Source organism: Salvia hispanica, chromosome 3 (assembly GCF_023119035.1).
Source record: "Salvia hispanica cultivar TCC Black 2014 chromosome 3, UniMelb_Shisp_WGS_1.0, whole genome shotgun sequence".
Lineage (NCBI taxonomy): Eukaryota > Viridiplantae > Streptophyta > Magnoliopsida > Lamiales > Lamiaceae > Salvia > Salvia hispanica.
In genome coordinates, this window is record NC_062967.1 from 13,592,956 (window position 1) to 13,612,316 (window position 19,361).

Here is a 19,361-nt window from a genome sequence, read left to right on the forward strand (position 1 = left end):
ACAATATTTTGTCACACAAAAGGCCCCATGTATGATGTATGTACTCAAGATGTTTTCAAAAGATGCCATTTGAAGTTAAAAACTTAATTGTTCTCTATTTGTTTTGTAAAAATATTGCAAAATCAGAAAAAGACTAAATTCAGCCCTCCAACTCGACATTTTAAAGGATATTCCGATCTTAAAAAAACCATACTCCTACTAAAAAATTCTATTTATGATCCCCATTCCGTCAATAAAATCTTTCTGAAAAATAATAAATTTATAGTTAAAGTCAAAAAAGTCATTTCGTCTCCCGTGTATATATACTAATTTATATTGCAGCTCAATTTATTTGACTATTACTACTTCGTAGCTCGAGTCGGACTGCCATTCAGTATAATTAAGTCATACTATAATTGACTTTGAACTTGACTTGTAGAAGTGTACAACTATTTGAATAACAATACTCGAGCTCAATTCAATACGTCATACAAACGTTTTTAACTTATTTTTATAAACAAATAAACATAAATTTAAAGACCACTTTATTAAACAAGAACCCACCACATATGATCTCAGATATTACCACACTTTCACTCAGTAACTTACACAAAAACGTATTAAAACTTATTAATTGTATTCGAAAGAGTTTATAAAAGATATTAGACGTAAGAAAAAATTGTAAACTTGAGTTCAAGTCCGTCCAAAGGTATCTATAACAGTTCAAACTCTAAAATTGAGACATTAATGGAAAAAAAATGTTCAGCAAATACCAGAGTATTCTAGTGTTACTTATACGAGCATATCCCTATGAATATCCTCATATCTCTATTATTTAGTTAATTAATAATTTACCGTATCTTTCCATATATGCTTAGGATTATTTTCTTATTCATTAAGTTAATGTTAGTATTATATACATGAGACATTGTTATTCTTTTCAATGGATCCAAAAATAAAATTATCTTTATTTTATTTTCAAGCTTTATTTCAATTATGTACCGTTCTTTGTTTGGTTGACTGTCAAGCTCCCGCGACTTCCATTTATCCTTCCGCCAATCGCAATCGCGATGCCGGATTATCCCTTAACAGTTACACGGCTCTTGTGTACTCACTGATCGTCGCTAGAAAAAAATTAGCCTGCACAATGGGTTATTAAATAGCGAGCAATAGGGCTGTGCTCTAAAAATATAAAAAATACAATTAATCACATCTTAGATTAGATCATAAAAAATCCGATGCCTCTGATTATGTAGCAGAATGTGAACATATGAAATGAAGAAATAAGTAAATAAAGCTAGTACTCATAGGCGTAACACCTAGATTGGAAGTTGGAACCCTCGATTTGAGACAAGACGCCGAACTCCACACGTGTGATTTCACATGCTTGCTTCCAGGAATATCTTTGGTACACGTGCTGGGTTTTGATAGGGACCACTTGTTGAGTCAAAGCTAATTAGCTTTTTGGTCGGTTCATCAATTAATTACTAACGCTTTTATTGTGGTTTAAGAATTTAGTTGGTGAATCAATGTTTTGATTATTCTTTTAAGATCCTACAATAATTTGCTTTTTTAACGTGATCGCTGAATAACTACTTTTTGGGTTAAAGTTAAGGGTGATGCTAAACAACTACATTATGATTAATCACACAAGGATATATTGGTAAATTTAAGTGTCATTTAATAGATAAATAGTTAGTGGATTAGTTAAGATTACTTATATAACCTTTGCTTTATTTTCTCCCTCCACATATTTAAGAAAGAGAGCTAGTGAATTTTAAAATTTGAATTCAAATTATACATTAATTACGGACTCTTAACCTTTAATAGCTAGTATTGGAAAATTGAATAAAAATTGATATTCCACCTTATCTTTACTCCCTCGGTTCCTTCTTTCATTTTTCTTATTCATAATTTTTTTTCTAATTGATCCATTTACTATCTCAATTATAATTATTCACTTAACTAATTTTAAGTTTAATACAGTATACCAATTTTATCGAATGATATATGTTCCAAATGGCAAGAGGGTAAGAAAAAAGAGTTATGCAATTTAGTTTTTTTTTATATTAAAAAATTTGATAATTTTATTTTTTCAGTATTTACACACACTCACACGTATATACAGACATATGCTTTGATGAACGAATAAGTTGAGCAATAAGAATAATAAATTCTTTTTTTAATATTTTAAGTTTTTTTACTTATTATAAATTTAACACTTTTAGTTGTGTTGCTTTTCTGGAATAAAAAATTGAATCCTAGAGTATAGGAAATAAATATGATTTTATTGAAAAAACTGAATCCTATATTATAGGATATAAATTCTACGTTAGAGTATTTCTTTTATAGGAAAAATGGTTCAATGAAAAAAACCATTATTTGGTCCATTATTTGAGCTAAAATCACGGAATATTATTACTTTATACTATATGTTTATTAGTTAATAATAATACATTAAAAATAGTCATTCACATCCAACTATTTTATTAGTATTAGTTCTTAAAATTATTAATTATAAAATCAACCACATTTATATTACCTAAGTTATTAGTTACATTTTCCAGCTATTTGATTTTTATTAAGTGATTTCCTTATCTATATATGTTTACTTGAAAATAACAAATTACAATTAATCAGATACTCCTACCTTATAATATAATAAATTGAATTGTGGATAATCATTTGTATCCAACTATTTAATTATAAAGTAATTTTAAAAATCACAAATGTAAAATTGACCACCTGTAAATATACTCAAGGAAGAGATAATGATTAATATGTCCTTACTATAAAAATACTTATCTCTAAAAGTAAATTAAATTTTTAAAAAATATTCACATAATATATTTTTGGAGAGTTAGTGAAAAAAGAACAAACTAAATAAAAATATAATAAATAAAATAAAAAGATAACACAAAAGAAAAATACTTAATCCTTATAACTATATTATCTTATTAGTAATGTTATGCTACATACCTTATGTGAGCACCACTCTCGCTTGACACACGTTTAGCGTTGTTTGTTTCGATTTATCTATTTAGTTTGACTCTAATACATTAAAAAATGTTATTACAATTTTTAATTTCACAAAATTCGTAAAAATCAAAGCTCGATTTGCTCGCTTTCTCTATAATTTCAAATAAATGAATAAAATAATAAATCAAGCTTTGTTTTTTTATAAATTTTGTGAAATTAAAAATTGCAATAACATTTTTTTAATGTATTAGAATCAAACTAAATAGATAAATCGAAATGAATAACGCAAAACGTGGGTCAAACGAGAGTGGTGCTCAAATAAGGAGCCCACATAAGATATGTAGTATATCATTTCTCATTATCTTATTATCTAATTCACATTTCAATAAGGAAAATACTTAATTATTTTTTATTATTTTTCATAGGTTAATACAAAGGATTTTATTGTTACTGCATTAATGATTTATACCTCACCAAAATTTAGTTTAAAATATATACTTCTAAATAAAGTTAAATTATTTCAAAATTAAATACTATCATAATTAATTTAAAAAGTAATGATATTTACTTAATATGCTAGTGGTAAATACTAGTATAAATAAATTATAGACTAAGTATACGCTAGTCATAAAATTATATTCTAAGGATAGAACTAAATTAAAGACTATTATGCAAAAAAATAAATTATGTAAAATTATTTTTTCACTGGGAATAAATATCGATAGTTAGTTGGGAATATATAAATAATTATGGGTTGTTGCAATTTTGGGGAGAAGGAAATGGGGGAAAACTGAATAAACAAAGGAAATGGGAGAGAGGGACAAACTAAAAATTAGGCGCCACTCAAGGGAGGGAAAGAAGGGGCTGCATTTTTAGTACAAAGGACAGAAGAGTAACTTAAGTTGTTACTAAACCGGAAGTAACAAATAAACAGGGTTTTTTTTTTATTAAACCACATTATGTGGTTGTCCATAATGTGGTCATCTAGCTTTTCCCTAAAGTTAAATAGTTCTATCTCAACTTTTTACATTATTTTTAAATCTATATTAATTTTATAAAACTGCTATTAATCAATTACCGGATTTATTTTTATGTGTATATTATCCCATTTGTCATTTTTCAAAGTAAAAATGTCAGCCTACCTCATTTTACAAAAGCTTATGGCATTCCATGTAACCAATGTGAAATTAGAAAATGAATTGAGTGATAGATTTGATAAAAATGTGAAAGATTTGGTATAAAATTGATGTTAAACTAGGAATGAGATATATTAAAAAATATTACAAAAAGGTGGGATAAAAGCTAAAATTAACGCTTACTTTTAAGTGATTTTTTTTTCTTTTAGATATAAGGTTAAATCCTAATAAAGCAATAATTTAGGTGTATTTAATTAGCACTGCATATGTGACAGAATGACTTGAAATTCACACAGTGACTTAAAATTTGCACGTTAAGATATGTATAAGGTTAAACCCTAATAATTGAATAACAATTGAGATGGACTGAGCTCAATATCTTTTTCCTTCACAACTCCAACTCTCTCTCCCTCTTTCTTCTTCTCATAGACGCAGTCACGCATGCCATCTAGAAGCAAGGGGCGACCATGACGACATTGGCGAGGGTACTGGGTTCAGCGCCGGCCAAGCCCAGAGCTAAGTTCGTCCCTAGACAAACTAACGATTGGTGGCTACCATTAATCTTACACCATAGCACCGGGTGTGTTTCGATTTATGTGTACATATAATAATTGAGCCGAAATGAGCATGGAAATAATTTGTTTTTAGTTATTTAATCGATATGCCTTACTTGAACAAATGAAACTGAATAATTTACGTGCATTATTAGCTTCAATTATTACCTAGCTAAAGTCATAAATGTATGGTAAAAAATGGAAATTTTATGCGATCGCTATAATTTTCAATTAAAATGTTAGTAGCTTTAGTTGGCAATCAGCACTATATCCGCAACATGTTGAATTCCAATGCATGAATAATTCAGATTAGATGCATGAATAAGTTTTGATTCTTTTTATTTGATCTTAATTTCAACACCTAATGATTCTTTGACTGTGAGTAAAAGAATATTTTGGCTACAAATTTTCCAACCGCCCCAAAATTATATTCGATTAAAATGGTTATAGTATTATATTCTATTCGAATGAATTCGCCGAAGGAACACTGTATTTTTAATATATATTTTTTTATATAATTAAAATAAAGGAACAATAAGAGTTGCATAATATATCACAGATTACTCTCAAATTTATACGACAATCTGATTTCATTTTATTTACTATTTTAATCCTTAACATTTTAATAAGTGATTGTGTCTAGAATATAAAAATAACATGCAATATGAAATATCGAATCTAGACTTAGTAAAAAAAAGACATGTTGACAGATTGCATGTTCAAAGATACATTACATATCAAATCGTGTTCACTAAGAAAACTAAGGTAGTCAAAAACGCAACGTGACCAAAACCAACAATTATTGAAAACTAGAATCCAAAGAGTATTAATTTATAATTAAAGATTCTAAAAACCCAAAAAGGTCATCGAAATTCGCGAGGTGTTTGAGGCGTCGAACTTGGTTGCCAAGGAAAAGAAAAGGTCAAATTAACATCAAAAACCAAAACCCCTTTTCTTTCCTATATTTAACAAATAATTATTTTAGGGCCTTTTTTTTTCTTTTCTCATATACTATTACCTGTGTTCCTTTGCTTTGTTGAGGATGGAGATTCCCACATCTAACTATATCACGCCTTGAATACCATATTTAAAATCCACATGAGAAATTCAACAAATGAAATTTTTTAATTTAGTATAATACGATGTTATTTCACTGCTAAAATGTAAAGATATTTTGGTTAACGTCATATAATGCCACGTAAGTAAGTTATCAAAATATGTAAGCACTTCTTGATTGATTGCAAAATTAAAACAAATTAATAAATTGATTGCAAAACTAGTATGCAAAACTAAAATTGAGAAAGGTTAGACATTTACCAATTACACATCTATTTATGTGAACTTTTATGAAATTCAATGTAATTTTAAATCGGAGGGTAAAAAGGATGAAAAGCAAAAGTCATAGAAGGCCCATAGTTAATACTATAAGCATAACTAAACTCGGCCCACTTAACTTATAACCGATTTAACTGTCAAATCTATCAAGTCCCATTAGAAAAGGAAATCCACTAAATAAAAAATCATGTTGTTGGTTGGAAAATAATTACATGAAATTAGTCAAGTGATGAGTAACTGCCACGACATTAGGTATTTTTAGACAGACATAATTCGAAGATTTATTTTGGAATAATTTACATTTTGATTGATGGTTAGTCAATCCATAGATATTAAGTTCTACAAATACTTTTAAATCACTCAATATCTCAATTTTTAAAGTTTGGATGTAGACACAATTAATTAATGTAATTTTAGTATATTAGATACATTCGGAACTAGTTAGAGAAGAATTTGTGTTTCTATTTTTCATGGAAAGTATACACCTAATATATCATGACAAGACTTCTTATCATAGATATATTTTTCACTTTGATGAAAAGGACAAAATTAAGTGGTGGTTTGATGAACAATAATTGATGAAGACTTTGTTTGAGGGTGAGTATGTATGTATGTGTGTGTGTGTGTGTAAGAGAGAGTTGAAAGGCCACAAATGTGACAACTAACCAACATAACTGCCCTTGTAATAAGACATTCAAACTTTCGGTTGTTGATATAAATGTGACCCAATTGATGTTGATTTATGTATGGCCCAATCTAATAATGATTTATATAATAATAATAATAATAATAATAATAATAATTAAAAAGAATTCATCTCATGAGAAATAATTTAAACTGTTTCCGTATATGAGATTTCATAATTTAAATGGTAGTTTATGTCGTTCCATGTAAATACTACTGCTGCTACTACTACTACTACTATATTCTAGTACTCCCTCTGTCTAAAATAAGTGAGCACAAACTTTTCACCACGAATTTAAGGAAATTGAGTTTGTTAGTAAAGTGGAAAGTGAATAAAGTAAGAGAGTTATAAAGTAGAGAGAAAGAATAAGAGAGAGAATACAAAAAAAAGAAATGGCTCACTTATCTTGGGACGTCCCAAAAAGGAAATGACTCACTTATCTTGGGATGAAGGGAGTACTATTTATTGAATATTTTTTCAAAATTATATGTTAGCTGGTAATTTAACCTCGTGTTAAGGAATTAATCTCAATCACTAATTTTATTTATTTTCGTAGAATTAGCGAATATGAATATTTTAAATAAATAAATAATCATACATAATTGATATATGTACACGAATATATTCAAGAAACAAATAAAAATATTATCGATATAAATGATACTTTAGTTTCAAGTTTTCTTTTCATAAATAATATTAGGTCGGAGTTTATACGATTTGTATATATTATTCTCCTTTGTCCTTTCCAGTGATTCAGCAAAGTCACCCTCCTTTATTTATTCTGTAAATAGATGCAAATAAAAGAGACTATACTTTTGTAAGAATAAAAGTTGGAATAGTCAGGGGGCAGAATAAAGTGAAAAAGAAAAGGCATTATTCATGTTGTTTTTGGTGGAATATATATGTTAATTCAAATTTCATTTCTCCCAATAATTCCATGTAATAATTCCATGTGTAATAATTCGACTCAATAAAAATTTGATATGGAGTATATTGGATAGCAGTAAGTCAAAGTCAATATTACATTCTTGATTTAACAATTAATTAAAACATTTGGGTGTAAATATGTAATTTTCCATCATTTATGTATAAGAAAACACAAACAATCATGTTAGAAAATGGCATTTGTCCTATTGTGAATATAGTGGACAAACAGATTATTTCTTTATGAAATGGGCAGCATATCTCTCTTGAAATAGTTTGTGGGGATGAGTTTTATTTAAGAAACTTTATAAGGTATCAAAAGATTAGGTTTGTACACGATGAGGTATAAAGGTGACTGTCACATTATTGAACGAGAATAATATTAATATGAGGCACAATTTTGTTAGAACATGGTGTTCGGTCTGTTTAACATTATTTTATGTCAATGATACACTTTTTTTCAAAATAAATTTGACCATATAGAATTATATATTAATTTCATAAATGTGACTTGGTTTGAAGAAAATGACACTTGAAAAGAAACGAGACATGGAAAAAGTAAGATTTTTGAATGGTTAAAATTAAGCATGGTTCGGTTCGATTCAGTTATGGTCTAGGAGGTTTACTCTATCGTTTTATCATTTTTGTTAATTAATTTGTAGAAAATCTTTTAATCACTTCTTTGTAGAAGAAAATTACGATTCACAACCTAGAAAGACGTAGACAATTTATATTGGATGAGTGATAAAACTGGCATGATATAACACTCAATCAGATTGCAATGATACGAGATTCTCTTGTTGGTTAATCTTAGGAGGAGGTTTGAGTAATTGTTTATTTCCAAATATATAAGTGCAATGATCATATATACGGTACTCATTCTGCATAACTTTAATATATTCGAAGGTGCGAGTTTTACGTAACTCTGTATTTTGTAAGTAGGATAGTAGTGATTAGTAGTGAAAAGTGCTAGTATTGTAACTATATATACAATTGTGTTTCGGTTCCGAAGTTGATATTATTTCAAAGAGATGTTTTGAATAAGGCTTTATCAAAACTCTAGCACTCTTAAAAAGAAATTAACTACTGCAACAAAACATAAACTATTTTGGAAAAATTAGGATTTGAACGGTTATGCCAATATAAATTAGAGTAGTGACAGTAATAGATATTGATTACATTGGACTTGATTTAATCAAAAATAGAAATATACTATTAGGGAGGCCCAAGTCACATCTCCTTAGTTTAGTACTTAGTAGTCAAAATTCATTATTTTATACGTAGAGGGAGGAGAACCATATCACAATATCTACATAAGCAATTTTCGACATCCCTCTAATTGTGATTTTTCAAAATCACTCTACTTAATTACACTTATATTTTGTCCTTTCATAGAGTCGAGTTTGATAAAAATTTGGCAACATGTTATTCAAACTCAGTGAAACGAATTAGGCATATGAGGTTCATATTCATTGGTGGAGTGACGAGAGTTACATGCTATCATGGTTCATATTCGTTGGTATTACACGCTATCGTCTACAAAAATAAGATCTGCAACTAATTAAAAGGATAATATTCTAAGCCCTTGAAGCATGTATATTAAGCTTTGTCTTTTACTTCCAAACTTCAAATCTAATAATATACTACTATCAAATTAAAGTTAACCGTTTTCACTTTACTAAAATAGAAGTTGTATTAGTTAAGACGTGATTCGTAATTTAATAGCAAATCTTCATCATATCTAATTAATTCAACAGAGATTGCATGAACCAAAACTCTTTTGTACATATAGGCTATAGCCATATCAAGATTGACCTCAACCATATCACAAAATCAATGTTTTTTCATTATAAATTATTAAATCTATGGATATCAAGATAGGATAATGGTAAAATACACATGTCTTTTTATACATAGCATTGTATTCCTTATCTCAAAATCTCTTCTTTTCAATTTGAGTACTTTTTTTTTGTAGATTAGGGTTGAAAAAGAGTCATAGGATCATAAACTCTATCATCTTATCCTGCTACAAATTTGAGTTAAGTGTTGCATGTGCAATTAGGGTTCTATGTCACATCTTGATTAGACTCTACAATGTTTATTGCATGTATGCTTTAGTTTCCCTTTTTATCATGATATGTGTTTGCATTGCATTATTGGTAGATATGGCTACTAGATTACATATCTTATTATTATAAAACTATGTAAAAGATGCGTGTAGAAATTTGTTCTCGATGACATTTTCAGAAATTTCCTGTCTTGATACAACTTCCCAATAATTTTTCTATATATATACACATTACTTAATCATTGTTTTATACAATAGCAAGTTAATTATAATGGTAAATTTTTTTAAAAAAATACAAGGTACAAAAATTCGAAAACTACTCAGTAATTTAAACTTAATAGAAATGACCCATGAAGTCTTATCTAGTCTTATCTTTTGACCAATAATCAAACTTATTTAATACTCCATAAAAGAAATACAAGGTACAATTCGAAAACTATTCAGTAATTTAAACTTAATAGAAATGACCCATGAAGTCTTATCTTTTGACCAATAATAAAATTTATTTAATACTCCATAAAAGAAAGCTTTCAACCATCAAAAATAGTGAACACGAGTTGAAGAAAGCAACATGGATTTACTTTGAGAAAACACATCCTAAGGAAGCTGAGATGCACTTTCGGTAAAGTCACAAGCGTAACAGCAAGGAACAAAGAAAAAACGACAAACACAAATCCCCGATCCGAACATAAGTGTATTAATGGAGTTGTTTGAATTGACATACATGCTACACTTTTTTATATAGAGTAATAAAGAAAAAGACGTAATAATCATGGAATTAAGAAGAAAAGATTGTTACATCTAAAATCAAAATAGTATCAGTGTTGTTTTTGTCGTCTGTGAATTTTTAACAATGTGAAGCTATGGGCCCTTCCTACATGAGTCCAGGTCAGAATGATGGTGTTCCACGAGGGAACATCAACTTTGGAAAAGTATTTAATTCTTAAAATTGCAAAAACCTAAGTACCTTTAATCAATGTGGGGAAGGTTCATGGAGAGGAATAGGATTAATTAATTGGAATCAAGAATAGATTTTTATTTTTTATATATCTACTATAGTAATTAGAGTGAAACACGATATACAAGAAAAGCAAGATTGACAAATATAATTGCAATCAAGAATTGATTTTTATTGTTTATATATCCTCTAGTTATTAGAGTGAAACATGATACACAAGAAAAGCAAGATTGACAAATGTAAGTTGGGTACTTGAAAACATGATTATAATTTGCAAATAAACATTCTATTGTACACATATATTACTAATGATTATGATTATTATCTACAAGAAATATATTCGGGATTAAGATAAGGAATGCAAAATATAAGTAATAGCTTTTAATTGTAAATTTGTGAAATAATAAGTTCATGAACTTGATCTTACTTCACCGTTTCGAGATGAAGGAAGACTTCCATCTCTAAGTCTAAGTCAGATACAACTCTTTTTTACCTCACCGTTTCGAGATGAAGCAATGACAAATCTCTATCTATTCGAATTTATTAAAAAAATATATTTTTCCATACATTGAATTTTGATGCGACAATAGGGTCGAGATTATAGTCATTAATATTCAGCGACTTTAGAAAAAGGGTAAAAGAATGAGATCCATTTACTTATTCTAAATTAAAAGGTAAATTAAAACCACATTTCAAAGTAAAGTTAATTTTGTAAATGTTTATGAGCAAAAAAAGTCGAATTAGAAGGGAAAACATACTATAGTAGTTACAAAACAATGCCTTAAACATACTATAATAATCAAACCAATTCAATTTAGTCAAATTATCACTACAAATTTGTCTTTTCCTATAACTTTTTTTCGTTTTTATTATTTCGTTATGCATTTAGCTTCAATTATTTTTGGCAACATGAATTTATTTCAGAGTGATAAGTTGCAGGTCTGATATGACAAGCATGTAGCAGGCAGACAAATTGCTAAATTCATCTCATGTAGAAGTGTTCATTCTTGATATGTCAATTCACCATTTATTTCACATTCAATCCTAAATATTTAGTGATTTCTAAGAAAAATGGTCCCCTACCAATAATCGAACAATTATAGAGCATTGTGCCCAACAACTCATGCTCTAAATAAATTAATATAGTGTACATGTGTTTTATTTTATGGTTAATATAATCTTGTATAATAAAGCTCTCACATTTAGTCGAATAGGTACAAGGTTGTCACGTTGGCATGCAATTGGCAATTTAAAATCATACAAAATTAATTATCAAAATAAATAATGACATTAGAATTTGTTAGGCTTAATTTCAACCTATATATAAGTCAAGAGCAAAATTAATTATGTCAAATATATATATAGAAAGTATAAGTTTTTCTTAAAAAGGGATGCAATATGGTTTTCAAACCTTAAATACTAAAGTAAGTATGTATGGCTATTGGCTAGGCTTCATGATAGAAAATATCTAAGCAAATGATGAAATGACATGTAGTCTAACACACAACACATACTGAGGTATAAAAATAAAAATTGATGGACATGATTAGATGATGCAAAGTAAGGTTTTGTTGATGGATGGATACACTTGTGGTGTTGGAATAGTTTATTAAAGTGGTGAAGTCTAATATTTATACATTCACTTTCAAATTCCTTGCCTGTGGCTAAAATTTTGAAAATGGCCCGGATTGGTAGGCTCGACTCGTACAATTTTGACAAAGAAAACCGGTAGAATTTTGATAGAAAAATCACTGGTTCGGTTTTGAATCGGTCGATGGTTGAATCGTGTTTTGATTTTTTTTAAAAATATCGTTTTTCCCTATTCTTTCCTGTGTGTCGCTTTCATCTCACCTGCAACTTTCAGTATCGCTACAAACAAATAACCTTTTTCGATATAGTGCTTTAAAACTACAACTTTAATTACTACTCCTTTAAGATATTTCATTAATAACTTTGTTTATCTCCCTTCACCTTGACGGTCTCTCTTCACTAGTTTATTGCACAATTTTATAAACATAAAAAGATATTTTCGTATCATTTCAGTTAAACACTATATATGTAAACTCTAGTTATAACAAATTTGGTTTAACATCATTTGTAATAAAAACAGAATTTGCAAAATAAAAACCAAAGTGTTTGCTTGCCTTTAGATTTTGAAAAAATTATAGAGAAAATTGTTTATCGCCTAATAGCCCATGTTAGCAACTTAATTTAATCTTGGCCCACAGTTATCACTGGTTTTCCAATAAAATACTTTCTAATGGGCTCTTTTCTAATATCTACGTATCATTTTTAATCAAATACACCTTATATATTGGGCTTGAAATTTTTTTTTGCATCAGCCCATGGGCCATGTTCTTCAGTTATACTACCCAATATATTTTTCTCAAAGGAAAAGTCAAAAATATTTTGATTGAAATATATGATTCCAAAATCAAAGGTCACAGAAATAAACAATTGAATTATTTAGATGATTACCTTCATTCAAATAACATACTAGAATTTCTCTTTTCTTGGGTGGATTGTTCGGGAATAATCATTTCTGGCATTTTCCAACAAATTCATCCCCAATTCTAGCTCAATGAATATTAATTATGGCACCGTCTAAGCCTGTTTGCATAAATGGATTTGGGTAGTGGCTAACCATATAACATTATTACCCACTTCCTATCTTAACACGTCATGACTACTAATTCTATCATACAAATTATTCCAAACCCAATCCATTAAACACTAAAAAAAATACAATTACATGGAAAAACACAACCAGGGCTCTCTATTGGCAGACGAAAACACTATTTATCGACGGAAAGTATAAGAATTACTAATGGAAACTTCTGTTGATAAAATTGTTGTTTGTTGTGAGTGGAATGAGTTTGTGATTTCTCGGACTGCTTTACCATTTTTAATAAAAATAAATCGAGACACCTGTTCTCGAACTGATTAAAATAGAAAAATAGAACTCCTATTCATGGACGGATGAAAAATCATTAGATTTGGTAATAGATTAGTTATATTTACGGTGAATCCAATAGAAAATTATTTAAACAACTCAAATTACTCTGCAACAATGTAAAAATGCTTTTATTATAATTAAATTAAATTGGTGTCAAGCCAACTCAACTTATAATATTTTACATTGTGATATTACATGAAAGTGTGAGTCGAGGATTAAGCCACCTCAACCAAGCATGTAAAGTAGAACCTTGCAAGTTGATTATATTCTTTTCTTCTTCCATCATCATCATCATCATCATCTTCAAAGAATAACTTTTGCTACAATTTTTCACCCCGTGTTCATACCAACTTTACCACAAATTCTATGCCTTTATTTTAAAAAAATTAAAAGCCTACTCTAGTCCATCAAATAAGCTAGAAAAGAGGGCAAAATGTAGGGGTTTTGGAGTGATCGTATAATTCGTATATGAAGGATTCTTTTTATGTTTTAGTGTCGTTTTCCCTCTCACATTTTTTGGAATTATAGATTTGTCTTTCCATAGTGAGAGGAACGAAAAATTATTAATTAGTGATGAGACATTTGGGGTGAGTAATTGATTATTACATATTCCCTTATCTATTCAATTTCTACGGTTACGAGATAAGATTCTATGTCTAGGTCAATAATATTCTCTATTTTTAATAGGTTTCAACTTTATCATTTTATATTATATTTGTACTTGATTATACTGTGAATACCATAGTTTAAACATGTTTTAATTTTTATTCAAGTGATCGTTTATTGGCATCAAAGAAAGAATATTACCTTGTACGCATCGGTCACCCAAATGTACACTTAAGAGATGTCAATCGGGTCGGCCCGTCGGGTTTCAGGCCAACCCTATTCGGGTTGCGGGTCAATGGGTGCGGGCTAATCGGGTTGTGGTTTCTTTCGGGTTATAAAAGTTCAATCCTAACCCGAAAAGCTCGAGTTTCGGGTTAGCCCAGCGGGTTAATCGGGTTGCTATCGATAAAATTAACATGCGATCAATCTAATACATATTGATGAAAATTAGTTATATTCATAAAATGTAAAATATTTAATTATGATAAATTTGAGATATATGCTTAAATTCAATCATAAACATGATCAAATACTAATATTTAAGATATTTCGTGAAATTTTAATGAATGTTTGAGAAATTTAAATATTTTTTCAGTGAATTTGAAGTTTATAATTTATTTATCAATTATTATGTTAATAAACATTCAATGTATAATTTGTATATTTAATACTATAAAATTGAAAATGATTTTTTTAGGTATCTATATTATAAAATTAATCAATAAAGTGTCGAATTAGGAGTAAAAAATAGAATAATAGAAATTTTATCGGATTTTCGGGCAAGCTCATCGGGTTTTTGGGTCTGGCCCTAACGGATTGCAGGCTAATCGGATGCGGACTAATCGACTTTTAATTTTAGCTGGCTAGAAATTTTCAGCCCTAACCCTATAAATTTGGGAGTCTATTCGGGTCAGCCTACGGGTTGCGGGCTACACTGACATCTCTATGTACACTACATAGTCAAATACGACAAAAATCTCCTAATAAGAGGTTGACATCACAAGTGCGATGATAACATTATCGATTATTTATGATTAATTATAAATAAATAATAAATAGTTAAGAAATTAATTTATTTTCAAAAATTAATTTAGAAGGTATCGAAATTGAAAGTTGGAAATGGATTTGGTCCCTTTTTTACGAGCAAATATTTGTTTGTACGCTGATACGTGGTATGTTTAACTGATCATAATTGAATACATAAATAAAGAGAAAATGAAGAGAAAATATATTTTTATAATTGTAATTTTAATTGAATTTACACTACGTAATAATATGTGTGAATCATTAATTTTTTTACTCTTTATCTCTCGATTTATAAGGTATGGGATTAAAATATTAAATTCATTCGCTTTTCAAAATATTTTTTCTCAATTTTCAAAAAATACATGAGAAGATGACCAAGGAACTTATTAATGCACAATATTATAGAGTGATGATAAACAACCAAATTTTGTACAACCAAAATAAGTTTATATTAATAATTTGATGTAATAATTATATATTAAAATAATAAATATAGTAAGTGGACAAGTTAAAAAGACTTATTAGCCTTTAACCTCATTTTTTATTTTCATATTTGAATTTTCTTTCTATTGTTTTTAAAATTTGAATTAAAGTTGCACTAATTATATTTATGGTTCCAAAAAAGTGAAAAAATTATACACAAATCATAAATATATGACTATAATATTATGCACTTTCCATGTACTATATATGCATCCATATATTTTAACTAAATGCATAAATAAACTTATTTTTTTCCAATAAATTAATTTTTTATTGTATAAAATTTGGTCAAATAGATTTGTTAGAATATTTTACTTGTTTGTATCTTCTTATAAAGCTCCTTGAATAATGGATCGTGTTTGGAGCCTTTAACTTTAAGTAAATGCATCAATTAGTCAAATTGATAAGATGTAGCCATTAGCCAATTGGGTTTCACATTTACAAATTAAGACTAGTACCTTCTGCTTATCAGTGGCTTATTATTGCAATAATCCAGTTGTCATCCATTATAAAATGACTAAATTTGGACTTCTTCTATGAAAATCACTCATTTTCAAAAAAAATCACATCTTAAATATCATGTACTTTTTTTATTATTATTATTATTATTATTATTATTATTATTATTATAAGTGGAACATTTTCGAAGATGAGATTTTATATAGTTCTATTTCGTATTAAGACATGTAGCTTAACATTTCTAAATTCTATCTATCTAATAACTAATGTAAAATATTAGCCAATACAAAAATGAAATATCATGAAGTAGATTGACTTAGAAACCTTGAGAAAATCTTGCCTAGAGTAAACGTAAGTGGTAAACTGCTCCTTTCAGACGGTAAAACTTTCTAGAAGCAAGATATATTTTCAAATTGGTTATAGATTATAGTAGTAAGTTTTGTCTACTATTTTTTTATAAAATTATAAAATCATTAATTATGCAAAAAGGAAAGGAAAACCGCCTCTTCAAAATTGGATTAGCCATTCCCTTTGCGACAAGGCATTGAAAATGTCAAAATAATAAACATATTTTCCACGGTTAGATAAGTGTAGTGAATGATGAAGCTCCACATGTAGCTTGACTCATTAATGTTGAATAAATTTCACAGTTGAATTTCCATCTAATTTATTAATTTTTGACATATACTCTAAGGACAACCTAACCACCATCAATTTTCAATGAGACACGAAATCTTGACTCTTTGGTTTGTGTTGTTAGGTTTGGTTTTAATGTTCAATTTATATGTATGTGTTTGGATTTGGATCAATGATTTCTAGTCATAGTGTGCAAAATCTAATGAAGTTATTTACATATTGAGATTCAAGAGCATAATCATCTATGCAAACCGGATGAACACAATAAAAGAAGTTGAAGTCAATATTTGTAAAGATAACATCACTTGTTGAGTTGTTGTATATCGATTGATGAAAAGAAGTGCTAAAATAATGTAAAACCCAACGAAATAGTCTATCGCATTGAATCAGATTTAGAACCGAAGTAGCTTCTCATGGATTGAATCAGTACCAATACATCAATTCTTACGGTCTAGTTTCTGTTTGAAATTTTTAGACCCGATTAGTTCTAGTTCGACCCTACTTTTGTGGAAGCCAATGATTTTACAACCGATTAGGATCTGGTTCAACCAAAACCGTCATTTGCCGAGCCGATAACTTCACATGAAATCTTGATCTTGTAGCCATAAGATTTGAGTAAAGATATAAGCATCTAAATGAACACTCACCTTTAACACAAGGAAGAACATATGATAGTACTATTAAAGATGGAAGATAGATATTATACAAACAAAGAGACAAGTAGTACAAGGTAGAAAACTAGAAATACAGAAGACATCTCATGATCAAGGCATGGAACAAAAAACAACCAGCTGATCAAGAGATGAGAAGAAGAGCATCCTATCTAGTATACTAAACAAAGACACTACTACTTAGGTAGTACTAGGCCATCTGCACATGTCTAAAAATCCACTGCAGATGCCACTTTCTTAACCAACAAAACAACCTCAACTAACAACCAAACAACTAAATCACAGAGACGCCCAATCAATCTCCACCGATGGGTACTTCTGCAGCAAGAAATCCTCGAATCCACCGTCGAACAACGGCTCCACAAACGTCACATCTGACTCGGGCGATGAAGACGACGACGTCTCGTCCGAGGGCGACGGAGACGATGGCGTCGCGGCCTCCACCTTCACAGCCTCGGACTGATCCGGGGCCGATCGAGCCTTTTGATCGGCGGATTTCTTCGAGCTCCCCTGTTTCGGAGGATTGGCTGCGAGATTCTCGCAGATGGCCTGGAGCTTGGCATCGACGGACGACTGGAGGGGCTTGAAATCGGAGTCCCGGGCGAGCTGGTGGCGGAGGTGCGGGAAGTTGAGGCGCGCGAACTCGCCACGGAGCTTGTAGGCGGCCTTGTCGTAGGCCAGGGCGGCGTCCTCGGCCGTGTCGAAGGTGCCGAGCCAGAGACGGGTGCGGTTCTTGGGGAGTCTGATCTCGGCCACCCATTTGCCCCAGTGGCGCTGCCTCACTCCCCGGTAGAGCTTGATCGCCTTCGAGGGAGCTCCGGTCTGCTTCATCGGGACGGGCTTCGGGCCGAGAAAGCTCGAGAACGGGCTGCTCTGCTGCAATTGGGTGAAACGGTAATTGAGCAACTGCTGCTGCTGTTGCTGCTGTTGTTGGAGGTGGAATTGAGCTTGGATTTGATAGATTTGAGATGGGGTGAGTTGATTCAAACCAACTGTGGCGTCTCTTGAAGGAATTGAGCCGAAACCAGAGTAAAGATTTGAATCGGAGGTGGAAGGAGAAGGGGAGAGAAAGAGATCTGAAGAAGAAGGGGAAGAATATGAAGAAGAAGGAGAAGGAGAAGGAGAAGAAGAAGCACTTTTCATAAAAGGCTGAAGTGCTTGCATAAGCTCTTCCCTCAACGGATCTGAGGAGAAACTGCTACAACCGTAATAATCCAGAGCTGCCGCCATCGATAATCTGAAAAACAAAGCTACAAATTTCTACAAATTAAAGAAAAAGAACCTGTTTTTAAACCAAAACCGAAAAAACAGGGGATTTTTCTACACAGGCAAATGATCAAACAGGTGGGGGACACAAAAACAAACCCTCACTGATTAGATCAGAATCACTAAAAAAATCCAAACTTTACTAAAAAGATCTCTATTCTGAAAATCACCTGGCTTTCAAAAACTGAAATTCGCCCAAATTAAGGTTTGATTTTAAAAATAAAAAACGCAAACCCTTAAATTTGAAAGACAGAGGATGACAGAAAGGGATCCAAGAAGCGGGGAGCAGTAGAAAGGGGGGGAATTAAACGAAAATGTAAAAAAAAGCACTCTTGTTTACTGATTGCCTCACTGATTTTTTTCTCTCTGTCGAAAATGGAGGTGGAGAAGGGCTTATAAAGGCGGAGGAGGCAGCGCCTTCCTCTCTCTCTCCTTCCTCATTCTCTCTGTAGCTCTGATTTTTTTATTTTTGTTTTTGTTTTTTTCAGCAGCGTGAAGATGCCTCATCCGATATTCTCGATGGCGAATTGGAAGTCGACACGTGTTGCTATCTTGGGAGCGAATGACAGGTGTGGGTTGATGTATGACACGTGGCGATGTTTCAATGGAGGGGAGCAGGTGACTTGCGGTAGTCAGTCGC

The 19,361-nt window shown here is 30.4% G+C and overlaps 1 protein-coding gene across 1 annotated transcript; it reads right to left on the reverse strand.

Moving 5' to 3' along the window:
* Positions 1-17,464: 17,464 nt before the first annotated feature.
* On the reverse strand, positions 17,465-19,102 carry LOC125213548 (ethylene-responsive transcription factor RAP2-4-like). Its single transcript, XM_048114151.1, has one exon. The coding sequence runs from the start codon at positions 18,683-18,685 to the stop codon at positions 17,735-17,737; it is 951 nt and encodes a 316-aa protein (XP_047970108.1). The 5' UTR covers positions 18,686-19,102; the 3' UTR covers positions 17,465-17,734.
* Positions 19,103-19,361: the final 259 nt, after the last annotated feature.

Coding starts and splice junctions, on each gene's coding strand:
- LOC125213548 (XM_048114151.1), bottom strand. CDS start 18,685: ATGGCGGCAGCTCTGGATTATTACGGTTGTAGCAGTTTCTCCTCAGAT.